Raw genomic sequence first — 27,833 nt, 5'->3', positions numbered from 1 at the left:
GCCGCACGGGGAAGTGAGGGAGTCTGGGAATCAGGACATTTCGGACAGATGCACAAAGTATTCAGAGTTAGAAAGAGTTAAGACGGGGATTATAGGGCTACATGGAAAGTTGACTCGGTGTGTTTAAAAAAAGAAAGTGGAAAGCAGAGCAGTTATTTATAGAAGACCACATAAAAATGTAATGGGCAGCATGGAAATTATTGTTGGATGGGGAAAGGGGAAAGTGTGGGGTAGAGGGAACCATACAAATCTGTTTTATTTTGTGTGTTTTTTTGCTGCTTTTAGCTAAATGTGAACGAATGAACTTTCCATGCTGACTGTTATTCTCCAACAAAGGCCGCGTGCCATGAGAAGTTGCTATTCAGTGCCTGTATAACTGATTTTCCTGTCTGTGAACATGGTGATGCTCTAGGACCTGGAGTTTGTGCTGCTCCTCCTCCCTCTCTCTCTACCCACGGAAGGCTGTTTACGAAGAAAGCTGAGAGCTCCTCTTGAGAAAAACAAGGGCTGGGACTCGAGCGAGTGGAGCAGTGTGTCTGATTCACTCTCAGCACAGGCTCTTCGTCCATTTTGTGTGTTTCTCATCCTCATCTCTTCATTGTCTGTTTATTTTTATTCTTAGTTTGCTAATCAGGCGGAATCATGTTGTCGGTGTATTCAGCCCGACAGCTCTGCAAAATCTTTTTCTCAATGCACGTTGTTTTCCTGAGCGTGGCCACTGTGGAGAGCGGTGAATCCAATGCAAGCCAAAAAGGTAACAAAAATAGATGATTACATTGTTTCACTTCAAATGATATGCATCGCATCATGGTGATATTGATCATTAAGGCCTAATTGTTTTTTCCGTTGCACAATCCCTCACATGTTGTGTTGTTATTCTCAGACTGCCTGTCGTCCAATGGTGTGAAGTACAGAGGGGAACAACAGATCTCCTCCTCAGGTCTTGCCTGTCTGAAGTGGGCCAACTCTACAAGAGACTATGATGTGTCCATCCACCCTGACTCCCAGACCGGTAAACAACTTCATTTATTGATGTGTCCTCCGAATGCATGGATCAGTGAAGAAAAGATTTAAAGTTGTGATAACTCAATTTCAAATATCACTGGTGAGGATAACAAACCTGTTTGTGGAGAAGATGTTGATACAATGTAATAACACAGCTTGTGTACACGATGGCAGGTTATTTTACAACCATGCAGAGCAATAAAAAGACAGATTATATATCTACAGCACACACTTCAGCTACTGCACTACTGATTAGTCTGTTCGTGCTGTTGTTTTTCGATGGCTTCTTTTAAACAGTAGCTGCCGTTGCCTTCCTTTGTGCTGCTCACGGCGGCCTGTTCATTGTGGTGTGATGAAGTGTTGTCAATGATTAATGAATCCAGGATTGTACCAACAAAGCAGGACAGACAGGCCTATATTTCCAAGAAGCAGCTGTAACGGAGGCGTGCTGTTTTTATCATTCCTCCTGTAGGTATTGGAGATCACAATTACTGCCGAAACCCAGACTCCTCTGAGAGACCTTGGTGCTACATTGCTGGCCCCGATGGGACGGTCCAGAGAGAGTCCTGTGCAGTGGACACGTGCAAAGGTAAGCCAACAGCGTACACACACCGTATGGATGGCCATCAGCTAGAAGACACCAAACATTGGTAGAAAAGTAGCCGGAACTGAGGCTGCAAAAGTCCCACTTGGCAAAGATACATAAGAATGTCACTTGATGACAAAACAACACAGACATAGCAGGATTTCTTCTCAGACTATGTTCTGTTGATGCTGCTGGTACTCTCTCTTATCTTCCCTGGGAGGCTTTCATTATTTTCAAAAGTTGTTTAGGGAAAAAATATCGAGGTGAGATGTTTGCAGCTTTGCACATGCTCTCATTAGTCAACACAAAGAAGATGCAGCCACAGTTCAAACTTTAATGGGTCAATGGAAAGTTTACAAAAAGTTTCCTCTTGGCTAATTTTAACCACAAATAAAGTTGACTGTATATTATCCCTTAATAAGAGTGTTAGTCCAGTTAGTATAGTAGGTCAGTTAGTCAGTGTTAAGCCACCACGTGAGAAGTTTCTTGTACTCTGCCTTTTGTTTCCTGTTTGACTCCGAAGCTAACCCAAGTCTCACAATAACAAAGGCCTGCAGTCACATGTCAGAAAGTTCAGTTTAGGGAGAGAGGTGCTGCTGACCACGCCCCGAAACACAGCTCATTGGCGGAGAGAAGCAGTCTTCCCATGGAGACGGCAGCTAATTGGTTGCTTTGATTTACGTCTTCATGCCATTTAACTCAGGCAGAGTTCATAAACAACAAGTTGTGCACAGTAGAGAGAAAAAAAAGAGTTAAAGACCAGATGTTAACATCTGGGGCTGAACCTTCCTGTCTCTTAAAAAGCACAGTTGAGTAGCAGAGTCTGTTTGTCTGGCACACATAAAAGCGCCTGCATAAAAGCAATCGCTCTGTTAATGCTTTTTAAAGGCCTTTCTCTTTAGTGTCCGTTGGCAGTTAAGAGGCAGATATGGAGGAAATCCTCTGCCACAGCTTGTGTTATTTTATATTGCAATATCACTTTATATGGTGTGATCAAGGACATTTACACAACCTTGGTGGCTAATGCAGCAAATGTAATAACTATGAATGGAAGATTCATATATAAACATCCAAAATCAAAGCAGTTGTGCTCATTGATTTGCAACATAACCAGCAGTAGTCTAATACACCATGAGATATTTAAGGTAGGGGATACCACGGAATGAATGATTTGTTTTGCATGCTGTTCCTCACGTGCATATTTCCTTTTTTTGTGATCAACTTTCTATTATATTTTACGTGCACATTTACTTTAATGTTACTTAGTTTCCATCAACAGCGGCTTATTTAACTCTGTTGTTTAATTGTGTCTTTAGAAGATGCCTCCACCGTGGCAGCAGAGGCTGGAGCAGGAGCTGCTCCCTCCACAGAGAGTGTCCAGCCGGCCCAGTCCGGTTCTCAGGGAAAGGTTGAAGCTGTGAAGCCAGTGATGGGAATCAGCCAGCGTGTGCGCACAGGGCCAAAGAAGAAGAAGGACCTAGGCGTGCTTGGTACTGTGTAGTTGTTGTCCAACACATGCATGAATTAATCTCATTGCTACATGAACTAAACGTGTATGTATGTGTCAGTTTTTAACCTTGTTTTTTTTTCAGGCTACGCCATCGGCATCGTCATGATGGCGATTATAATCATCCTGGGGGTGGGCATCACACTTGGCTACTTCTATAAGAGGTCAGTATCTGAGTCACAGTATGATCTTAAGCCGTCACACACTAGATTGTGTTGATCTAGTAACTGTTGCATGAAGCCCGAATGTGATGTCTCAGACCCTTCTTGTGTCTTCCTGTTTCCACTGACACTCGTAGTGTTGTTGTCACTCGCTCTGAACATGTGCAGGACAATTGCCAGCGTGATAAGTTAAAAACTACGCGCCAACATCGAGGGATCGCTTGAGTTTAAGTCATCAGCTGTTCCACATTCCCCGACGGTGGTCTCTGTTTATCCACTCCGATGTAATGCGGCGATGTGAACACCCCCTCATCGTGACATACTGTATAGAACACATGGAGGGACATAGCAGGGATGGAAATGCCTGCCGTCTATTTTAAGCACTCATTTTATAGTCTTGAAAGTGAGGGTAGCATGGCAGAGGGGTCAGTCTGAAAATGAGAAGCCCTCAATTTCACTCCAGTTATGTGATATGTAAAGATTCAGTGTCAATGTTGTGAAAGAGGGGACTCTGATTTCTCATTGGCACAGCACACAACACCCTCAGAGATCTGCGTTTGGCTGTCAAATGTTATTACCAACTCCCCTGTCATTGTCTCTTAGTTTAAGGAGGTGATTATCAATAAGGAGGTGCAGCATATTATGTTAGATGGTTTATAACTGCCCTCAGTATACAGTGACATCACTTTCAGTAATGTGACAGTTGTGTGGCAAGCATGTATCCCTGGTGTATTGTCTGCAATATAACTTAACTGCCCCTCCACTGGCAAGGATTGGCTGCAGACTATCAGATGCCTTCTGTAATATAGATGAAGGCGACTCTTTTCATACTGCACTCCTCCAGGTCAGAGAGGGTGTAAACACATACTCCCCATTGGGAGCAGGCACTGGGCCAAACTGTCTCTGCAGTGACTCAAGTGTTTTGACTCCCTGCCTTTTGGATCTCCACTCAGAATGCACTGCTTCATTATGTTAAATAAAAGTCACGTCAGATTGTCAGCTTTATGTGACTGGAGTAAGTAACAGTTAGTTTAGCTTCGTCCGGCACATATGTCAAAATCGCAACAATTTTTTACTCTGGTTTTTGAACAAATTAAACCGAGATAAGCTACAACATGCTAATGTATGAGCCTTATAGGTGCTATAACCATAGATATCATCAATGAATATAATCAAATAATCATAAAAATACTCTTAAAACTCTTGAAATGTCTCTAATGCATACGAATAACTTTACCTGACAATTTGATAAGGAGCTTTAATTTTTGTTGAATCACAGATAGGACACACATGTTTTTACTTTATAAAAAAAAATCAATATTTTAAATGTACTGTTTTTGTGGGGGATACAATGGACAAGCTAAGTCTTCAGCCATGTTGGCAGGTTTGGGATTTTATAATGACTTGAAGGATGCGGTTGTGAGTGAATTCAAAATAAATAATGAAATCACTAATAGGACTGTACATTAGCGAGTTATACCGCTTTTTCAAGTCGCTAAAATGAAAATAATACTGATTGTTCCGTTGATGAAAATTCACTCCATCAACATGTTTTTTTATATTCCTATTCCCAATAAGTTTTAATATCCTCCTTTTCTAGTGCACTAACAGGATTGGTATTCATTTAAATCCTGTTTAGAAAGCAAAAAAAACATTTCTAGAAAATGTGAAAAGGCGGAGGAGTTGTAAAACCTGTATGTGTTTGGAACCAAAACAGACCGCACCCTAGTGTAAAGAACAGGTGTCGATATACAGTACAGAAGAACAGAGTTGCACAATATGCTGCAGTGAAGAAGGCAGACGGGAAGTGTTTTCAATCTGTGTATGGGCCTGTTTTGGCTTCAGGTCAGTAGCTTGTGCTGCTTCCCATCACCGTGTTGCCTTGGAGTAGATAAAATCCTCGGCAGCTTGTCAGCTCTCTCTTCCCTTTCACCATCTGTCCCCCTTGTTTGGCACAGACTAGCTCTTGTTATAACAGCGCTCTGCTATCTTGATACAGTGTGTTATCTGAAGCTCCTTGTCATTAATATTTAGCTTGGGTGGCCCCCAAAAATGGTGCTGTACATGGTATAAGCGCCAAGGCTACTGAAGGCATCACTATAAAGGCTAATGTTATTATAGACAGCAATATTGTAAATTGTAAATGAGGGTCACCCCTCAATTGGTCTCTCGAGGATAAATAAAAGTTAAATGACAAAATGAAAAATTAAAATATAAGACTTGATTGCTTATTTGCATTATAGCTTTGATCTTCAGCTCAGAGGAATAATCAAAGAGGCTATAGCCTATAATCAATATTATTTTATTAACATTGGACCAAACTTACATTGGACCATACATACATCCTACTAATTATGTATGTGAGGAGCTTATCCCTTAATTCTGCAAATCCATCGAGTGTTTAAAATTGTTTTAGCCTATTGTTTTAGTTTTCCATTGGACACCTTAGTGGGACATCTCACATGACCCCCATAGTGACGAATTTAGCAGCTAAAGAGCAAGATATTTTCCTAAGGAGTTGGTGGAGACCAAAAACAGAGACAAAAAAAATTGTGTACAGTAATACGACTCCAAATGAAGGAATTGTTGCTTCATAACTACTAGATGTGTCAATAATTCAAAATACAAATTTGTGTTATTGCCGTTTTAAACTTTTAAGGGATACATCTTAGGGTGTATTCACAGTGGGAAAGTTCGCTAGTTCACTTGCTTTGGTCTAGACCAAATAGAATTTAGATCTTTTTTGTTTGGTGTGGTCCACTTTCATATTGCCTCTTTTGCAAGTGAACTAGCAATACGAAGTAAAACAACACGTGATCTGAGGTCATTCATTCATTGGACAGACATTCTGGGGTAGAGAGAAGCAGGAAGAATGAAGTAAAAACTGTGAAATATATCATTGATATAATATGGGTTTAAAAATAATAAAAAGGCCTACATCTAGCCTATAAATAAAAACGTCAAATTATTGTTGTTTCATATGCTTATGATATGTAGCCCTATAACAATGCCACGTTATGTGGCTTGTAGCCTACGATGTGACACATAATTTTTACTGTATTTTTGCTGCTGGACGCGCGGCTCACGAGAAGAATAGGCTCAAGCTGACACTCAGCTGATTTAGCAGTGTGTCAGCAGGGTGTCAGTTCGGCGCAGCTCAGCTCCAAACGGACACAGGGATAGTATTGACGGTCCAACATGGTAGAAAAATAAAAACACACACTTCCTGCAAAGCGCGGCGTGAACCTGTTGGCACTGTGCGGGAGACGCTCCCCTCTCCTTCATCTGATCGCTGAACACATCAGCATGTTTACAAAATGTAATATATTTGCTCGGGGCTCCCGGTCAAACCACAACTAATCTTCCTAACAATGGAGACAACAACACTTTCCCATAATGTGAAGCTGACGGCGATTTATTAAAAAAGAAAAGAAAGAAAAAGCACAGTGCCTCCTGAAATTGGGTCTGATCGAGTCCGGCCGAATTCACACCACAAACGAACTGCAGCAGAGTGCGTTTGGAAGCGCACAGGGTCTCAGAGCTCTTCTTAGGTCCGCCCGATGATTCACACCTGCCTGCAAGATGCGCACCGAAGGCGGAAGTGCACCTGGGTTACACAAACTCAACACGGCAGGTGTGAATACACCCTTACTCTCTACGTTTCCAGCAGCCTCATGAATTCTTTGTGTTTTTGCGTTTAGGGGTCGGGACTTGAAGAAGCAACACGATCAGCGGGTGTACGAGCGTGAGATGCAGAGGATCACCCTGCCCCTGTCTGCCTTCTCCAACCCAACCTGTGAGCTGGTGGACGAGAACACCATCGTGATCACAGCGGAGCAGGACAGCAGCCCCGTCTTGGAGAGCGGGGAGGGCGGGGACCCTCTCATGGGCCAGCAGGCCGGCACCCCCGGAGCATGAGGAGCCAGTCTCTAAGTCCTAGAAACAGGACTGTGATATGTTTTATTTCCCTCTACATGGACCAAAACACTCCCCATCTTCGTCTCTCTCTTCTCTGCTTCCCTGAGTTACCTCTGTTTTAAAAGGAGTAGGGGAGCAGCGTTGCTCACTCCAAAGACTTGAACTGAATGCTGTGTGCTTTGTGTTACCGGTCCCCATTTTTGGTTTTCATAACATTTGAAGCATCAATGAGATAAGCCAACAGACAATGGGCACACTCTTCACAGCTACACACCATTGACGGGAATCTGTTGATAATGGCATGAGATCTTAAATGTTCCTACTTGATACATTTGATATGAATGAAACAAATAAGGTCATGCTGCCTCCTTAACAGAGACATATCTAATCAAACGGATGTTGATTAGTAGGTGTTCTTTATGGTGTGTGTTGAAATCAGTTATTTGTAAAGAGATGGTGTTTTGAATGGGAATGTTTTTTGGTAAGTTTCCATGTGGAGAATATGCTTTTCACAGGAGTTGTGTGGTTACATGACGAATATGAGATTTTCTTTTTGTATTGACCAGCTGGCCTTTGCCGAGGGAGACATGAAGACATGTGTATGTATAAAGACCGCTTTGTCTTGGCGACACACTGGTTACACAGATGTTGTTGTCCAAAAATAGTCCCCTGTCCCCCCCTCAACTCTGAGACAGGATGAGGGAACATGAGGTAAAACAACAGTCCAACTAAAGACAATCGAAATTGCCTTAGCATGATAGTGAATGTTTTTTTTTTGTCTTTCTACTCGAGTGACAGGCCAATGCAGTTCCACAGCACTACGCCAGTCATTGGCAGACACTAAAGAGGACTTGAGCTTTACTTCCACAGGTTAAGGAGTGCCAGGAACTACACAGAGGGCTCTCAGGACGCTTGAGAGATAGTAGTTAGCCCTCAGGACAAAATAGCACTGCCGCAACACAGAGCAGATGGGATCAGTAAAAAAAAAAAAAAAAAAAATCCCTGTAAATCTCTGCAGAGCAAGAGAGCGAGTGTGTTGCAGTGCTGAAGAATCCTGGTCCCTAGATTAGATTCAGACATTTGAGTTATGTATTTGATGCCTCAGGGGAAGAAACAGGAACCGTGTAGAATAGAAACAATCCCAATTCGTTGTGTGTTCCTTCTGAAAACATTCAGATACATGAATGCATGTACATGGGTACCTGCTATATGTCTGTAGTCAGGGGCCTTCTTTTTCTTTTTGCATCTTGACGTATAACTACTGATTGAAGAAGACATATAGAAAATACCTGCCTGAAAAAAGTAATCCTTGTACACACAGAAGTTTGTGTGGCATGATGCGTCGTTACTTCTGTACATCATTGTTTTGCCAGTTTTTCTGTCGATCACTCAAAATGTTGTTGCTTTGTGGCCATTGCGGGATCCACATCAATGATAATCTTGGGATACTGCTGCTCCATTATTTTGAGCATCTTCGGCGGTTTGTAATTGTTTTTCATATAAGCGGCTTGTTTAATGTGAACTGTTGTTCAGCATTTGAATTAAGTGCTTGTATTTGTGTGAATGCCGATTTTCACAGCTGAGACTGAAATAAAATGTCAAACACAGACGCTATGATGGATGTCATCTGTATGTTTACAATTATAAATATACTGTGTATATATATATTATACAACAATTCCTTAAGAAGTATCTTTACAGTTTTTCTCAGTCGCTTTGGTGCTTTTCTCAGATCAGAATGAAAATTCTCATAACTATTAGTTCAACCTCCACAACATTTAGTCATTTGAGCACATCATAGTAGCAATTTCTCCTTCCTCTGAACAAATTGCAAATGCTTTTGGACATATATCAGTTGCTTTCATACAATTCTCTGCTGTTTTATAACATTGTCATTTGCTTATGTCATGACAGTCAAAATTAACTATACTTATGGTTGCTGAATAGTCGTTCCCAATAAAACTAATAGTCTTCATTTCATTGCTTGAGTCATTACATACAAAATTGTTGAACTAGTTATCAAATTCTGTCAAGCACATTTTATACCTTTTCTTTCCTCGCTGCATTACAAGGGATAATATCTGTTGTGATGTAGATGCAAATATGTGGCCAGACAGACGGGAATGTCTGGATGTGCCAGAATGATTTACTGATATATGTTCAGTTACAATATGTCCTGTTATATTGTTCACATTTGTGCACAGCTCTACCAAAAGGGTGTTTTTTTATTTCTAAATAAGTGACTGAAGTGTATTTTTCTTTTGCACAATGCTGTAGAATTGCAAAGAGCATATACAGTAAACATGTGAAACATACATATTCAGTGTCTTGTACTCACTTACTCCCCTAACTACAGCAATGTGTAACTTTACTGTAGTTTTCAAATGGCTGTACAAGTAGTGTATAGTGCTGTCTTGAGCATTTTCAGGTAGTGTCACCGAGTTCTGACCTTTTTTTTGCATTGGAAAACACTGAGAGAATAAACTGTCATAATGAAAACATGACAAAGCCATTTGACTATCTTGTTCATAAACGATGGTGTCAAGACTTCTCATTTTGATGACACTGGCAGTTTCATTGACATGAATACTTGCTTTTGAGGAATAGACTATCCATTTTGAGCAAGTGACATACTTTTGCAGGTTATCCACTAGGTTTTGCAGTTTGCACTAATTGTTTTGAGAAATGCACTAACTTTTTGCACCAGCTCCCTCTGTTGGTGGTTCCTAAGTAAATCTCTTGAGTCATCTAAAGCATGTTAAAGATTATAAAGTAGGAAGTATGAGAGGACTCAAAGAGATTTGAAGAGGCTAGTGGAATCATCTGACCTCTTATACCTTAATAAAAAACAGCCTGTTACAAGGAAGTTTTGATCTGTAGATGTTATTCAGCACTTTGATAGCAACACACTTGATTTCCTTTGTCATTATTTCAATTTGGACACGAGACGGTACATTTTAAGCCAAAGACTTCAGCAACAATGGTCACTGTTATTTTATTATTTAAGGTGCTAAAAGTAGCAGATATAAATTGGTGAATGAGAATCATAATAGGGCTGCCCACATTACCAGGCTCAAAAGCCAATTCTTAAATCTGCTTTTCTCTGACCAAAAGTCAAAAATAGTTTATGTTGTGAAAAGGTTTTGAATTTCTTTTATTTTCATTTACAAGAGGACAGGAATTTATTCCGTTTGAAAATTTAAAACAGTCATTTCTTAATTCCCAGACAAATGATAAAATATATTTTAAGTTTGTCATGTTTTGCTGTGAACTGATTTATTTTAGGAGAAGACAAAGGAACCCGTTCCTTTCATGTCTGATGTTCTGCAGGGTGTTTTTAAAGCAAACACACGGATCCACAAGCTACTGAACTTTGATCCCGAACTGTAACAGAAAAGCTGATCCTTAGTGACAAATTTATTGAAGAAGAATGACCACAAAAAACAACTTTCAGAAGTTTTATTTATGAAACACTACAGTGATATAAATAATAGTGGTTACCATTGGTCGTCAGTACCTTGCATGATGATCGCACAGAGGCAAAAACGTCCCATCAATGACGAAATGTCTTAAAAAAAATCTACAAATCTAGTGTTATCCCATTAGAAAATGTGCCATAAAAATGAGAGGCATGATATGTACATATCTATATACACTGTTAAAAAAAATCCAGTTCTTCTGTACTCAGACATCTCTTGCATGATTACCTCATAATAAGTGATAACAGCCCTACTTTCCAAAAGAGCTTCTTCACTCTTTTTTTTTAAACTAGGCATTAGGTGTTTGAAAAGAAATGGGAGCCTGGTAAACTTGAAAAATCTACATAGTGTTGACTATAATCAGACTACAAAGTACAGAACTTTACTTGTAACCATCTCGTCAAGAATTGGAACAGCGGTACTTACATTGTTTTTAAAAATATCATCCACCATCTTCTCAAATCTCAGATGAAAAGTGAGTCAAGTGCAGTAAGGTGAGTCCTCTAATGGCCAAGGACTGAACAACAGCAGAACAAGTTCACAACCAGAAAAACAAAGCTGCTGTCACTAACTGTCTTCCACCTTGTAAAGATGCTTGTCTTCTATCAGGGAAAGGATAAGAAAAAAGTTGCTTCTCGTCTTTATACACAATAAACATTAGCACAGCCATGCATTTGTTGAGTGTATGGGCAAAAAAAAAAATTTAATTAGAAATTAAGTTTTTGAAATGTGTCTTTCCACTCACATTGTAGTTTACTGGCACTCTCAGTGTTGACAAGGGGATTAGTCCAGCTACCTTAGGTTATCCAGTTCTAATATGGCTCGAGTTTTTGTCACCCACAGTATATAAGTGCAGCAGGTCAGAAAAAAATACTGAGAGGCACGCAGGTCTTAGGTGCCATTGTCTGTCATGCTGGAAGTTTCTGGAGAGGCTGTTGGTGTCGGTGTTGGTGACAGATCTGCACTCTGGGCTGCCAAGCTGTCTTTAGGCCAGTGCAGTTGACTCAGCCTCTGATGCAGTTCATCCAGTTCGGCTGGCAGGGGGATCCCTAGCTCCTGGTTGAGGGACAGGGCATCCAACCAGTCCTCCAGCTTCTGGAAAGGTGGACTGAGGGAGGAGCAGTGGCAGGAAGAAAGAAGAGGGAGGGCACACAGAGGGGTTTAACGTTAAAACCAGACTGACAAGGTTGAGAGCAACCATGAGGAAGCAATCTAGAAGCCTGAGGCGTGCCTTTGTACAGGCATGTCGAGATGGCATCCGAAAATTGTTTTTCCCCTTTCCCTTCACTGGCACTAAAGAGGTCAAGGCTGAGTTCCAATACCCATACTTCCCTGATATTTAGTATGGATGTCCCAATACACTTAGTCAGATGCAGCATGCTTAAAAATACCTGGATGCCCTGCTACATCCGGTCGTGACTTTCTGACCCACAATCCACTGAGCACAGGAAGGTAAGTCACAATGACGGAGTAAAAGTATGTCCCAATTGTATGTCAACTGAATACTAACTGCAGACTTTAGTAGTAGTTTGTAGGATATTAAAAATAAAGAGTTTGTGATTTGGAACGCAGGGCAAAAAACAGCCGATACTGTCTTTATTGTGAAGGCTGGACACTTTTCTTTGAAGGGTGATAAACAACAATACACAGCTGTTGCACATCTCTTGGTTTTGCCTTGTTCACGTTGTTAAGAAGCAGTGCTCTGCCAAGTCAGCAATTTCTCATGATAAATAAAAGTATAAGTTATATACATTACGAACAAAGCAGGTGCTCACCGGTTGTCTGGTGTGAGGTCACAGCACGAAACAGTTAGTGGAAAGAAAGATGGCGGACAGTCTTCAGGGAGGAACTTTTCCACAAACTTGCCAACATTCAGGCCAAAGTCCAGGGTCCTGGGGAGGCAATCGGGGTCTGCATAGACCTTGCCTATCATCTGGATCATAACAGAGGAGGTCAAGGTTGATCAAAAGGTAAAGAGATACATGCTTCAAAAATACAAGGGTGAATACTTGAAAACACAACCCCATAACATGAAACTACACTGATTTCTAAAGCACGTTAGGTCTATTGAGACTTCTTTGGTAATGAAAGTTGTGTTGTCATATTACAGCTTTGAGGAGAAGCTGTTTTGAAAACTTGTTGCAGTTCATTGAAGCTTTCTCTTGCAAGATTTTAGAATTGCCTGTCAAAGCAGTTTAATCACAAGCTGAGGAAGCTAAATAAAATCAGCACGTTCTTACCTCACAAAGTACAATCCCAAAGGAGAAAACGTCCACCTTCTCATCATAGCGTTTACCTGAAATGACATCAAGAACAATGATCAAGTAAATACAGTCACTGAGCCACAGAGTAAAGCCAATCCTCTTTATATCAAATTACCAATTTTCTTCTCTGCAACTCACCATTTAGCATCTCTGGAGCCATCCAGTAAGGGTTTCCCACCACAGTGTAACGCTTCTTTCTGTCAACGCGTCTGAACACCCTCTTCTTGGTGGAAGCTTTTTCTGGTGGAGGCTTAACTTTGTCCTCTAGTATGAGTCGGGACAATCCAAAGTCAGCAACCACCACTGTGTTGTCCTGTTGAAAGATGACATCAAATGGTTCACTTGGAATCTTTAAAATAAATATTATTTTCATATATAACCTGTTCTGACGACAGACTGTAGACAGAGCTTTGAAATATCGGATTAGAATAGGTATAAAAAGAATACCTATACCTATAAAAAGAATAAATGCTCTCTGAGACACTTCAAGAATCTGCTTATATAATGCTAAATTTTTATATATATATATATATATATATACACATACACACACACACACACACACACACACACACACACACACACACACACACACACACACACACACACACACACACACACACACACACACACACACACACACACACACACACACACACACACACAAGAGTCATTTCAAATCACAGGGCTGGGAACCATTTCTACTCACACCTGAATGCACTGCAATTTGTACTCGGTTCATTACACGTACAAATTGTTCCAACCCTTTATGTCACTGTCTGAACTTAAGGGATGGTAAGATGCCTTTTCACCTACCAGTTTAACCAGGCAGTTGTGAGAATTGAGGTCTCTGTGTATGATGCTCATTGAGTGAAGGTAGGCCTGAAACAAAGAAAAAGAGGAGGGTAAAATGAACACATGCGCAAGAAAATTCCTGTTCATATTGTAAAACCTTTACACTTTTCACACATCGTCTATGACTTACACTCTCTTTGACCCTTAAATGAGGTAGAATAATTTTTAAATCAAATCTTGTCAAATCTTTACAGTACAATTTAAAATTTTGCAATCTGCCTTTAAGTGCAGCCCTTAATATAAATACATGTCAACTTGTGAACCACAAGAAAAGCTCTCACATCTACTGTATCTAGCTGTGAGCAGTTTAATCAAAGTGTGCTTTCCCCTTGTCGGATTAACTCTGTCTAAATCATTCCTAGAGAATTGAAAAAGTTAAACTGCGACACATTTGTGGTGCTAAAAATAGCAGCCGAAATGTTCAATAATAGTAATGTAAGCAAGAGGCCTACTCACCATGCCAGAAGCGATGCTCTTTGCAAAGCTCACTCTTTGCTCCCATGGAAACGGGTCCTGTTAGTCCAGAGTAAGGAAAAAGAAAGAAAGAAAGAAAGAAAGAAAGAAAGAAAGAAAGAAAGAAAGAAAGAAAGAAAGAAAGAAAGAAAGAAAGAAAGAAAGAAAGAAAGAAAGAAAGAAAGAAAGAAAGAAAGAAAGAAAGAAAGAAAGAAAAGAAATTAATAGAAGTTCCCCTCAGAGGCCATAACAGAGGTAAACTATAAATACTTTTTTAGACACAGTACAGAATCCAACAATAAAGGTGAACAAGTGAATAAATACCAAACCTGGCCCTCCCCCCACATACTTGGAGAAAAGAAAAAACAAACACTCTCCCTCTATTCACTGAGCCGTGTGTGTTGAGCTCAACTGCTTCTCAAAGGGGTTAGAGTAGTGGAGCACAGCTCTTTAAATTTCACCTGGAAAAACTGTTTACAACATTTCTCATTCCAGGTCTTGGCCAGTTGAGTTTATTTCAGGTCAACACCCCCCCCCCCCTACACACACACACACTCCACTGCCACCACCAGGGTTGTTTTTTTGCTCTAAAGTGGAAGATGGTTAAGTGAATCAGCTAGTTTAACTCACAGTGTCTCTAATGAAATCCTTCAGGGTGCCTCCCTCAATATACTCTATGATCAAATTGAGCCTCTTGTCCTTGTAGAGCACCCCGATGAACTTGAGAACGTGGGGATGCTCCAGGCATCGCATTACTTTGACCTGAAGATTAGGCAGAAACAGAGGTAGGGTTAATGAAAGTCCACAATTGCAATCTGATAAATCACTTATCAGATTCCACACTAACGCGCCCCACACACATCCTGCGTCTACCTCTGGAGCGCGTCGCCTTACCTTACTGCTGCCTCTCTCGGACTTTTCTCGGACACACATGCAACGTCTCAGCAGCTGCTGCTGCTTGTTGGAAGTTTTATTTTGAAGGGGACACACCAGGAAATGGTGAAACTACAGCGAAAGCTGCCAGTATGAAGTCAATATGACTCTCAGCAGAGTATTTCAAAAATCACTTTACTGATTTATACGGGAGAGAGAGGGGGGTGTGGTCGGGGAAGAAGAAGGCCGTAGACACAGATAGAGCAACGGAAAACTGTTGCGCTCATCATGATCTTTTTTATTTCTTCACTATATTGGATCTCTATATGTGTCATTTATCCAAAAATGAAATGCCAGAACTAATTGAAAATTAGGTTTTGAATCCCTCGGATTTTGATTGCACAATTACATCGTGAAATAAAGGGATTATTTGCGTATACGACTGAGGGATGTTTTATTTTGAAATAAACACACCGGGTAAACGTGTAACTAGAGTGAATGCTGCTGGTATGACTGTCAGCAGAGTATTTCTCTATCAGTTAAAGCACAGAGACGCGAGAGAGACGCGCTGCTCTCAGAAAAAAATAGGCGAGCCTCCTGAGGTGAAGGGGAGCGGCGCTGCAGACGTGCCTCCGACGCGCCTCAGCAGTGCGTCTGAGGTTGGATGTGTGCTCGCTCTACGTTGATTTCACAGTCTGTGACCAAAAGTCAGACGCAGACGCGAGGTAGACGCGCAGTAGAGGTAGGATGTGTGTGGGGCGCGTAAGACTTAACATACAAATCAAAAACAGACTAATTTTTAACCACAAGACTGTGGCAAAAACCTTAAAAAAACAACAAAGTACAAAGAGGATATTGTGAACCATGTGGCGTGCTTTCAGTTGTGAGGGTAATAAATTACAGACAGCTTCACGCGGAGTCAGAGGAGGACTCTTTTGTCTGTGAGGAAGCACAGGCCTCTTGCTGCAGATTACCAACCTCCTTTAGGAAGGTTTTCTGGGTCTCCTCATCACAACGGATCAGCTCCTTCATCACCATCACCTCTCCTGTGTCTTTATGAGTCACCTGTTAGTGGGACAAAGGCAGCATGTTTAGTTCTTAAAGCCCATTGCACGGGGAAGCAAAACAGTTCTGAATGGTAGAAGTAAAATACATGGGAGAAGAACTGATGACAGCAGGACCTTGATAGCCCGACCGAAGAAGCCTTTTCCCAAGATCTCTCCATGGATGAGGTCACACGGCCGGAAGATGCGATGAGAGCAGCTACTGTAGGATCTCAAGGACTCAGAGCGTCCAATGTCTCGTGTAATAAAAGGCATATCTTTAGGGGAATGGGGCCCGGGTGACTTGCATGTGCTGTTACTTCGCCTGAAACAGAGAAAACATAGTGGATACATTTTTTTTTACAGATATTACTTACACTGATCTCCAATCAATTACAGACCCACAATATGTAAGCTGCATGTGTATATGCGGCAGTATTATTATACCTCAAAGACCTCCTCTTCAGAGTGCCGTCATCTACCACGTCAGTCCTCTCCAGGACGGCACCAGAAGGGGAGGACATACGCATGCGGGAGGTGGCTGGGACCCCGAGACGGTTTCTTGGAGATCCAAGCCGGAGCCTGTCCAAACGCTGCCTGACCGGGTCATACTCTATAAGCAGCTGCAGCGTGTGAGTGGTGCGGTGAATAAGATTATCCACCTAAAACAAAAGGCAAGAGTTAGTTTCTCGACATATATCACACTTTTATGTTTATGCTTAAAGGTGAAGTAAGCGGTTTATTTATGTTAATATAAGTGTTAAATCGCTCTTTAGTCATATAGTGATCACTTGCATAATGTGCGCGTTTCATAAAGCCGATCTCTCCGTCAGCTGCTTTGCATGTAATCGGCAAATAGACTTATTGGAGGATCCCAACATTTTTATCCAATCACAAGAGAGAGCGCTACAAACCGACACCCGTCTCACTCATGGTCTCACTGCCGGTGCACGCCAGAGCAACAGATGGGTGAATGTTTATGCGCCTACAATGGCGGAGCAGGTAAAAATCCTTCCCAATGTCCGTTTTGATGGTTTTTATCATGTTTTATTACAATCATGGATCTGAGATGATGCTAGATAACTCGCTGCTTGAAGACCGCAGTGCATTAATGTGGTGACGTAGGGACGAGCGAGGGGACTGCTAACTGCAGTAACTGACAGGAAGTTAGCTAAAAGAACCATTCGGCTTACAGCACCTTTAAGTTTATAGGCGAGAATAAATAAATAAATAAAGCTTCTAAAATGAAAACAAAATAGGTCCATAGATTGAAGCCATAATATAATATTGAAATGTGTTACAACCGAAACAGGATATCGAAAACAAAACCACAAATAAACAATCAGTGTCAGCAGTGAATGATGACAGAGTTGATATGAATGTAATGGGGTGAGGTTGTGGGAATGAACCTTTAAGCACAGTCATTCCACATACCGTTCCTCTCCCAGCTGAAGAATGTATAAATGATGGAGGGATGTGAGGATTGCCAAAAATCACAGGTGCAGCTGTTATATAATAAAATAACTTTGCTTAGTGCATTCATGGAATGGAACTGCCTTCATAAGTGACACAAACAGGATTAATTTGATGAATTTCACATTATGTCATTCCATGTCTATCACAAGAAGAACACCCACCTCTTCCTCCATCAGCGTCCCGACAGGAAGGCCATTTATCTCCAGGATCCTGTCCCCGACATGGATAGCATTTCGCACCTCTGGACTAATAAGCATTCCTCTGACTCTGGAAAGACACAAAGCCAACACGGATATGTGAGCATCACAGACGATATGTACTGAATTAAAGACATGCAAATTAAGGGGAACTGTATCAAACCATTACATCATACTAAATAATACGTAACAAATGTTTCATGCAGTGGCAGACCTACACTCACAAGTACACTGCTATTTAGAAAACTTATATACAGCCTTATGTAAAGAATCCTCATGCTGTTCCCACACAACAGCAAGATTAGCCTCCATCAGGTCCCACTTACTCTTTGACTTGAACGCTGGCTGAGCCGTTGACGTCCCGCGACACCGAGACCGAGAGGCCCCTCTTGCCGTTGGCTGCAGAGGGCATAGAGATGAGGGTCACTGTGTGAGGCAGGGAGTCTAGGATCGAGTCCTGTGGACGCTTTTCCAACATGGGCGTAAGGACCACCTGCTTGTAGCACTTCCCACTGCATGCAACAGAAAAAGGGGTGAATCATTGCATGTATGGACATAATCATGGAATAGTTACTAACTAATTATGAACACTCATAGCTGAACATCAACTTGATGACACGGTTATTCTTCAAATCTGTCATTGAATAAGATTAACTGAAAGAATAAACATTTAATAAAAAAAGAGTGAAGATATACCCTTATGTATCAGAATAACCTGTCATTCATGTCTACATAAAACAATGCTGGTCCTGTAACAACTCTACAAAAAAGAACATGTTGTACTATTAATTATTTAATGTCACTGTGTACCAGCATCACAACCTTTACTTTTACACTATACAATTAGACCACACATTGAGACTGGTATTGTTGACCCAGAAAATGTTACGGCAAAAACTGCCAGCTGCGTTTAATCCCAACAATAAACGGCATTATTGTGAATAGCTTTGAAACTGCCGGTGAAGGGTGTCTTACCAGTAGAGTTGCGATCGCTCGACTAAGGCGTAGGTATCCCCGTCCTCAATCACCACCTTGCAGCTCAGACACTCAAAGCACTCCGGGTGATACTTGTGTTCTCCGGCCACCTAGAAATCACAGACAAAATGCGTCTTCAAAACATACACGCGGCTCAAAAGAAGAGAGAGGGAGAGTTATATGCCGACGGCGTGGTTTCTGTCGCGTCATGAGAGTGTGTTGTTGTGCCTGCTGTTGCCGCCTGCTGTGTGCGGTGACACAGTGGTAACACCTGCTTTACTCGCACGCTGTCTGGAATCTGCTATGATGTCACCTCCCTATACAGGTGTGTGAGTGAGCCAATGGTCTCGCTGACGTTCACGTCCGTCATGTGACTCCTCTCTCACATTAACAATGCTAGAGAGATTTTCCCTTTCTGAAATCTACGATACACTCCCTTTTCATCTGACATTTCACTCCTCATGTATTATGAGATAATGCGTACGGCCTTCAGCAAAGCAAAGAAAAATATTGAGTTCAGGTTAATTTATGAAATATAAGTGTTAAAATAAAGCGGGCAAGGAAATAATTCAGTTTACAATGCATAATTACAGGAAGGTTTTCTTCAATAGAGATGACAATAGCACTGAGTTTTAAAAACTTTTTGAACATAGGAAGTCACCCTCACTGCATACAAAATGGTAAAAAGTATTTAGTATGATTTATAAATCTTTATGGAGTAGAGTATCTGTAGTTAGAACACAAGACCCCGACATACTTTAGCATTATATAATAACAGGAACTATTAGACAACCAAACCCTGACTTTAGAAAGCTATTGCCAATTTAACTTGTTAAAAGTATTTCGGTTTGCCTTTATACTACTGAAGTTGTTTCACATCCAATCAATTTATTTCAATTGTGTCCAGCTGTAAGCAATTCCTCCATTTCCCCTGAGCATTGCATTGTGGTAGAGTAATGTCTGTCAACAGCTCACTCAAATCTTAAGTTTTTTCTTTTTCCAGTTTTGACAGCATTTTACTTTGTCACCGGTATGGTGTGTATACAGCACATACTCAAATCCTGCTCAGAATTAGTATATAGTAAGCACTATTTGGGACATAGCTATAGAATCACTGTTTAGTTATGTGCTATTTAAGAAGATTGAAAGGTGCAACCATTTTTTTCTTTTCTCCGCAGCCTCTGAGTCAGTGTGTCGTGCTGGGAAAGGCTTCCCTGCAGAGAGTGATGTCAGACAAATCATTGGGACATATCAGGAGTCTGTCTGTAACTCCCTGTCTCAAAAAACAGAACTACCACCAACGACTGCAGTCACAGGTTTGTACAACTCGTAATACAGAGCTGCACAAACCTAGCAAAAAAAGTCGCTCTCGTTTAGGAGAGGGGAAACACTCTGAAACTGGACGACAAAATGCTGATCAAAAACTGTTCAAATGTAATAACCATCAATAAACTAACTGACAAATAATTATAATCACGACAAAAACAATAGTGTTCTGGACGTGAATGCCTGAGGCCGCAGCTTTGCATGAGCCTCCTCTGCAGATGGACCACAATGATTCTCTTTCTGGCTGAGTGGCTGCAGTGCCAAATCCGCTCTGCCAAAAACACTTGGCCTCACTGGCTGATGAAGCGGATGCCAATACTAAATAGAAGAGTCCATTGTGTGTGTGTTGCTTGGTGGCGAAAATAAAAACTTAAGTCTGGCTCCATGCTAGACAAGTGACCCCAGGTTGTGACCAGCAAGAGCTGCTGCCACTCTGAATGTCATGTTTCAACGTGTAGATACCAAATTACAGATGGCTGATGTTTGGATTCAAGTCAACATACAGAAGTATCTCTGGTGCAGGGATTGACTTTTACTATTAGTTATTCCTTACTTTAAATCTACCTGAAGCTTGACTCAGTGTTTAACTGTTACTTAATGAGATTAGGTTCAAAGACACATTGCCCTGTATAGCAACAAAAGCCCTGACAGTACTCAATTGAGCAAGGAAGGAGGAATTGTATTATTAATCCAACTTTTAATTTGTAGAGCAAATAATGTGTAATTCCTTCTTTAGAAAAGTTACATAGTTTTGCTGCAACAACAGATACTTCCCATCAGTACAGATGAGTGGTAGACTCACAGAGGGTTACATAGAGCAACCTCACCACAAAGGACTGGACATGATGGGCTCCAAAACCACCTCATGTTCTAGCGTCTTTCCACTACATCCTGAGTACTTGTGTAAGCTAACTGTGGAGAACTTTTGTGCAGAGAGGGAACATAATGGGGCCTCGAGGGGGGAATTCACAAGTGAGGTCTACAAGCCCAACGTGCTACGTCGCAGCGGCAGCCAATGTAAAGTATCACTCATCTGTAAATGTAATAATCGCCACAAAAACATCCGCCCTGCTTTTTAATGCATGGTAATATTAATCTGGAGCAGTAGGGATAGACTCCAACACGGAGCAGTCACACGCTCTGTGGGCATTCTGGTATTATTTAAGTAGAGGAGGAAATTGCTGGCAATCGTTCTTATACGATCATGGCAAAGCAGACTCTGAAATCCTGGCAAACACGTATCGCAACAGCGGTCTCATAGTTCTGAGTGACCCAGCTTTATTAGATTGAAATCTCAAGCACTCACGAAGCAACAAACTAAATATAAAACAAGTCTAAAAGAAAGGCTTACAGCCTGTTCGGTTGGTATGCTCACTGTACACCAGAAAGATACAGTGATAAAGACTGGTGAGAAGAACCCACAACTTTCTTTGTCAAAGGTTGGCTTTAGTGTTAGTTGCCATGTTACTTCAGCAGTTTAGTGCTGAGGAAACGCTTATTAAGTGTTAACTAAAGCATTAACTAACTGTTATGCTTACTTAACGCTTAATTAAGCATTAGTTACCTAAGCATAATAAATGCTTAACCAAACATTAACCAACCGTTAATAACTCAGCATAAACAGTTACTTAATTCTTAATAAACACTAACAAAACGTTAATAGCATTAACTAAGAATGAATTTACATTTGATGAATGTGCCATATTGTAAAGTGTTACCAAATCACCTGACAAAGGTCAAGTGTTCAACGACAAGTGCAGCTGACTCACCATGGTAGGTCCAGTCATGAGAAGAGAGCAACCATGACAGAGCTCTCCAAACTTCTCCCAGTAGTGGTTGCGACAGTACAGCTTGCCATCCTTCTCATAGTACCAGTTTGTCAGGTGGTCACAGCACACAGAACACCTGAGAGGACAAAAACAACTCTTGGGTCAGGTTTGCACAGAATAAAAGTAGATGAACAGAATCAAAACAAGAATAGAGCGAATAGGGTTAAACAAATCGCCCACAAGGTGATGTGGCAAAGACACCAAAGCCCGGCGTATGTTTTCAAAGACATTGATCATTCTAAAAAGGTATGATGTGAGACAAAGATCTTAATGAAGCAAGCACTCATTGTCATTATACTGCTCTGTTGTCTCCAATGTCTTGTATATACGTAGGTTAACATCAGCCACTCGCATGGAAAGCAACGCAAGACAGTAGTGCTACAACAAAAGTATGTTCATCGTTTATCTACTGTAACCTTTGATTAATCAAATGATCTCCACAAGCTTAAATAATATTGCAAATGCACTAGTTGCCCGAGGTCTTACAAATAATCCCTTTTTCTTTTCTTTTTTTAAACACAGAAAAGCAGAAAATAAGGACACATTCGAGGCTGAACTGCCCTAATGGGTTTGAAATTACTAATACAATAACTTAAGATAAAAGACTTTGGAAAGAGTTGAAAGTCCATATGTCACCCGAACTAGGTGACATATGGACATATTTCAAACCCATATCACATTCAACACATACCAGTGAGTGTCGTTCAATGATTAAAGACAGCATGTGTAGAAACCATGACTCCCACTGCAGAACAAACTTTTAACCCTGAAGTCGGGAAGGACAGGAATATTAGCTTGGGGCATATTCACGACGACGGCAACATGTACTTTTCACTCAACAAGGTGTAGGGCGCAGTAAATACTTTGTTCTGGAGATGTGCTGGGTCTTGCATGTGTGTGCTATGTGAGAAAAACAACAGGCACAGAGAGTTGTTCCACTTTTGAGAAGAGACAATCTGGCAAGCCCTTGGTTTTTAGCCTCTGCGCTCTACCAATGAGGCTGCCAAATACTTTGCCAATTTCCAGTACCTTAATAGGATCCAGTTGCTTGAGGGACAACTTTGACAACAATTTATATTTTTAGAGCCGTTAGTTAGAAACAGACTCTAAGGGGGCCAAAGACCTTGGATCATCTGGTTGTTTAGTGTGCAGTTAGTTCAACTTCATTGTGCATTTTCTTATCTAGGTCAATGTAAACAATAACAGAACATCCTTTTAGCCTTTTGGACAAAGGTGCAAACAACAACTAGCAGTCAGGGACATCTGTCACATTGTATGCTGATCTAACCCTAACCCTTAACCACACACACAGTTACTATCTGCTGTCTGCAAAAACAAACAACAGTTTAAAAAATAGCTAAGAACTTGCCATACATCATTACATTTTATTGCATGATGATACTCCAGCGACTGATGGATCAAAGCTGTCATCTGAGGGAAAAAGATTGTAGAATTTAGGGGACATTCCTGGCCCCGATTTCGGGACAAACTGTTCAGTTAGGAATACTTAAGTTGCTAGCAGACTGCAAAGCACCAGGCTATGAGCGTTTCTTAAACAAGCTGCACTGGTTAGACTAAATGGTGGCAGCAGGTTCAACTGCCAGAATACAATCAATGATGAACTGCTTTGTTAGAGTTCAGGTTACTTTAACTTCTACAGAGAAGCTTTTGCTCCTGTGTGGCATCTGCAGTCAGACTTTGCAAATGCTCAAAGCTGAAATAGGCTTCACAATAAAAGGTGATCAAGTTCCAGAACATGAACATGTGTCACTCACTACTGGTGGACATTGTTTTGTGCAAATGCAAAACTGATGCCAGCACTAATCTCTTCAACTCTAGAATGAAAACAAAGTTGCTCTCAAAATGACTAGAATAAAAATCTTCAACTGATGCTGTCCTGACTTCCTGATTACCATCTACTTGTAATGCAGGGCTTTACATTTCACCCAACATCTCAGAGCTCTGCTGTTGCTGCTGCCATCTAGAAAAGGCTCTCCGAATGCTCACACTCTTATGTATATGATGATATTAAGAATATGACATTTACGTGTCGCAACAGTTCCAGTATGGAGAGGAAATGTCATGTCGGTAATACATCTTTGAGATGGAATGTGTTTTTTATGAATTCTAAATCTTATTGGTGCAGTGCTGTCCAGCAGCCTTAAGCCCAGTCTCTTGCATAATGTTCCTCTCTGCGCTGCAGGTATAATTGAGCCAGGCTTATTGACTCTGGCAAAGATTCCACATATTTCAAAGTTTTCTGGCATGAGTTAAGAAGGAGCCATCTTTTAGAGTGAAAAGTAGAGAGTGGTAGAAGAAGTGGTTGTCATGCTATGGAAGGGTTTAAGTCTTTACCATGCACGTTAATGCCTTTACCACAAATAATGTCAGGAAACAAACAGTCCAGACAAAAGCAACAAATATTCAGAATGAACAAGAGATCGGTGTAATTAAGATTTCCTCATGTCAGTGTGTGCTAGCCTCATCATAAACTCTGCTTGCGTTCCACAAAGCAGAGTCTCTGAGCTTTACATCCGAAAATCGGACTTTAACAAACAGCTCCTGCTCTTCACTACGTGCAGTTATCACAATAAAACTGTTGTCGTCTCAATAATGAGGAGTTTTGGTCCTCGAGTGCCTGATTGGTCACACACTGACATGATGAGGGGAAGCGGAGATGAAAGTTCACTGAGGTAAAGACTGCATGAGTAATGATGGCTATGCTCCTCTGGCCTCAGCTGCATTAAAGGCCAAACATCTGATCGGTCTTGGATATTATCTCATCACAGATAACACTTTATTGCACATTAGCAGAAAAGTTATTACAGTACCGAAATGCCAGAAATACAGTGCCTTTAAAGTAATTTAGAAACTGTGCTGCCATTACAGAATTAGTCCACCTGACACCACCGATGGGTAACTAGAGAAGTAGTAGAAAATGGCAATGCATAGATTGGTCCCAATTCTTTGACATGAAGATCTATGGGATCCTGATGAAATGTATGTGCTGTGATTAGTGTGATAAGCTTTATGTTGAAATATGTTATTATTTACTCTCAAATATTGCTATCACTATCTGCCACAAAGATGCAGAATTGGCCAAGCTACTGCAACAGTACCAGAAGGATTAGTATCAATACTGCCTAGCAATACCAATGCTCCTATTACAATATAATCAGATCAAAGAAACATATGTACAGATTAGAGAAATACTCAAAATAATACTCAGGTGTGGCTGTGGTTCTTTAATGAACAATTCAAATGGACCTGCCTGCGCAAACACTTAGAGTAAACATTACTCATTTCCTTAAATTCACATTCCTGCAGGAGTGTATTCCTTTGTTGGAGTACAGAGGGAAGATAATAAGAGAGAGGGGCCGTAAATTGTGGCCCTGAAGACCTGAAGGGGGAGTGGTTCATGTTCAATGGGGCCTTATCTTTGGGTGTGTTCCCAATGTTCTCCACAACAACCTCTTTCCCTAAGAGTGGGCAGAGAGAGAGAGTTATTTCTCCATTCACGTCACCAAGGCAGTCCTATAGCTATCAGGCCTAGGGCACTTTCTAATAGTGAGCTCTGATTTCTATCAGCATGCCTTTCCTAGAGCTCGGGATGAAACTTAGTACATCCAAATGGTTCATAAAAAAATCAAATAGATGCACTTTTTACTATCAATTAAAGTACTAAATCTGAAGTTGAACATAAGGAGGTATCCGGCTTCATATGGACTAACTGTCTGAGTGGACAGCGCACTCACATCTCTGAATCGCTGTCTAAGAATGCAGAGCAGAGCAGAGTGGAACGTGCCGTTACCTATAGGCCCCAATAACACCGCCAGGTTTACTGGAACAAAAGTGACATCAGCTTGTAAGAATGTTACACAAGGTGAAGATACATGGAGGGCAATGTGGTAGCATGTGGACAGTGGACAATAGAGAAAACTGTAGGAGTTCTCACACTAACAGGGACATGTTATTGTTGCTTTGGAATAATCTTAGCAAATTCAAAAGTTTCAGCTCTTTATCCAAAATATAAGTTTAGTAACACAAATGTGAGCTGTGATTAGAGTTTCAAATGACTGCAGCACTGGAGATAAATAAACCCCTGTACTGGGGGAGGAAGCCAAAAAATGTGAGGGATGGAGAAGATCAATGGCCATTGGCCAGTAACGGAGCTGTCTAATGGGATTATGTGTGTTATTGAATAGTCAGTATTTGGAAAGGGTGAAATCCCAGGTTAAGTAAGGACAATGTGCTGCTACATGTCGGCTCCAAACTTCAAGAGAGCGATAAATCAAAACAGTCAGCATTAAACTTATTCTATTCTTAATTATTTTTGGACATGCCGGAAGGCCTCCAGAGCCTCATACAACAGAAGTATTTTTGTATACTCTAGAGTATGTGGCTTCTGGGGTAAGAATTTTCAAAGATTGAGCCCTTTGATCAGGGGTTGACTTGACTGATGCCGATTTCGTGATATTGTTGTTGTTTTTTTCATTAAATAAATACAACAACATTTTTGGAAAGATCTGGAAAATACAGTATTATCTGGCACGGGAACAAGTAAATGATGCTGATAACTAAGGGGGGAAACCTTGCAAGTGTTGGTTGGCATGTACAAACTGTACATGCCAACCAACATCTAGCCACAGAATCAATGCCCCACACACACAGACATAGGCTATCTTCTTCTCACTATGGGGCAGTGACCTGTGAGCGCCAGAGAGCTCCAGTGCAGCAATCATTAAGCCACAGATCCAAGGTACAGAGTCCTTTGGATAGTCGTATTGACCCCGCAGGTCTGTCAGCTGTGACAGTGGCAGGAATGACAATCCTACATTGCTCATTTTGTAAAGAGAGGCAAAAAACAATGGCGAATTGTTCAAAACAGACCCAAACTCATGTTTAGGCTACAAGACAGAAGCTTCTGGGATTATCCAGGCCGTTAGTAAGTGCACCCAAACCGAGAAAGCTTCCAGCTGACCAATAGGGAAAAAAAGAAGAGAAAAACAAAATCGTGTCCATGACAATGCAATCTGCTCAACCCTCTTCTCTGTGAAAACACCATTCACTTCTCACACAGTGGCTTTGCTAATTAGCCTACAGTGCACGGAATGATTTCAGACGTATGCTACTTTAAAAATCATGAATTTGAAATCACTTACTGAAAGCAGGCGGTGTGCCAGGTGTCCTGTAGTACTTTCATTTGAAACGAGTCTTCAATTCCCCCCCCACAGCTCGCACAGTAACAATTGTCTGTACCTGCAAGCAACAACTTCACGTTAAAACACTGTAGGTTTACAACTCCGGTTAGAAATAGGCACAAACTGAAGAGCTAAAGGGAGAGTGAGTCGACAGGTAGATAGCCTACGTGTAATAATAAGAATACTGAATGTAAACAATGTAACCTCTCGTCGAGTGTAAAGTTACGACCTAAGAGATTCCTCACCTTCTGGTTCCTCCATCTACTCTCTGAAAGTGGCGTCGATATTTAAATCCTGTTTTTTTAGTTTTTTTTTTACAATCTGTTCATACCAAAAGCAGAGCGGGGTGCTAAGATCATGCTAGGATGCGCCGCTTCAAACGTTCGTTCCTCCCGGTCGTCCGCCAAAGCACTTCCAAATCTGAACACGACGGTGAATGAAAAAACAAGCACGAATCCCTTTAATTGAGCACAGTGAAAGGGGGAAAGAAGGAAAAACACACTCCTCCTGGATGGAGCTGCTTTCTCGCCGCTGGCAGGAGAGCTGACGTAATGCAGTCTACACATTCCTGTACGGAGAGCGGAAGGGCTCAACTGCAGCACCTGGGAGCAATGGAAGTAGGCCGGAGCAGGAGAACGGAACGCTGAGGTTTTGCCACAGACTCTAAAAGGAACGACAGTGGCGC

At 41.2% G+C, this 27,833-nt stretch overlaps 2 protein-coding genes across 2 annotated transcripts; one reads left to right on the top strand and one right to left on the bottom strand.

Moving 5' to 3' along the window:
• The first annotated feature begins 494 nt into the window (after positions 1-494).
• Positions 495-9,474, top strand: pik3ip1 (phosphoinositide-3-kinase interacting protein 1). Its single transcript, XM_080041800.1, has 6 exons — positions 495-754; positions 884-1,012; positions 1,478-1,594; positions 2,908-3,081; positions 3,184-3,262; positions 6,961-9,474. The coding sequence occupies exons 1-6, from the start codon at positions 643-645 to the stop codon at positions 7,175-7,177; spliced, it is 828 nt and encodes a 275-aa protein (XP_079897926.1). The 5' UTR covers positions 495-642; the 3' UTR covers positions 7,178-9,474.
• A 1,148-nt stretch (positions 9,475-10,622) lies between these two features.
• On the bottom strand, positions 10,623-27,662 carry limk2 (LIM domain kinase 2). The gene is made up of 16 exons (XM_080037654.1): positions 27,394-27,662; positions 27,110-27,206; positions 21,888-22,023; positions 18,793-18,902; positions 18,144-18,329; positions 17,782-17,887; positions 16,592-16,806; positions 16,283-16,469; positions 16,080-16,166; positions 14,859-14,990; positions 14,232-14,288; positions 13,737-13,802; positions 13,059-13,233; positions 12,897-12,952; positions 12,432-12,589; positions 10,623-11,764 (listed from the first exon to the last, which is right to left on the bottom strand). The coding sequence occupies exons 1-16, from the start codon at positions 27,407-27,409 to the stop codon at positions 11,548-11,550; spliced, it is 2,001 nt and encodes a 666-aa protein (XP_079893780.1). The 5' UTR covers positions 27,410-27,662; the 3' UTR covers positions 10,623-11,547.
• Positions 27,663-27,833: the final 171 nt, after the last annotated feature.

Source organism: Ammodytes marinus (assembly GCF_949987685.1).
Source record: "Ammodytes marinus genome assembly, chromosome: 2".
NCBI lineage: Eukaryota > Metazoa > Chordata > Actinopteri > Uranoscopiformes > Ammodytidae > Ammodytes > Ammodytes marinus.
Note: the sequence above shows the minus strand (reverse complement) of the source record. Positions and strands in the feature narration are given on the sequence as shown.

Excerpts from the sequence above, each read along its gene's own strand:
- limk2 (XM_080037654.1), bottom strand. Across the intron at positions 14,991-16,079 it reads AGAAAACCTTCCTAAAGGAG|GTCAAAGTAATGCGATGCCT; the intron begins GTTGGTAATCTG and ends CCTAATCTTCAG. Across the intron at positions 12,590-12,896 it reads TTGGGATTGTACTTTGTGAG|ATGATAGGCAAGGTCTATGC; the intron begins GTAAGAACGTGC and ends GTTATGATCCAG.
- pik3ip1 (XM_080041800.1), top strand. The coding sequence starts at position 643 with ATGTTGTCGGTGTATTCAGCCCGACAGCTCTGCAAAATCTTTTTCTCA. Across the intron at positions 755-883 it reads ATCCAATGCAAGCCAAAAAG|ACTGCCTGTCGTCCAATGGT; the intron begins GTAACAAAAATA and ends TGTTATTCTCAG. Across the intron at positions 3,082-3,183 it reads GAAGGACCTAGGCGTGCTTG|GCTACGCCATCGGCATCGTC; the intron begins GTACTGTGTAGT and ends TTTTTTTTTCAG.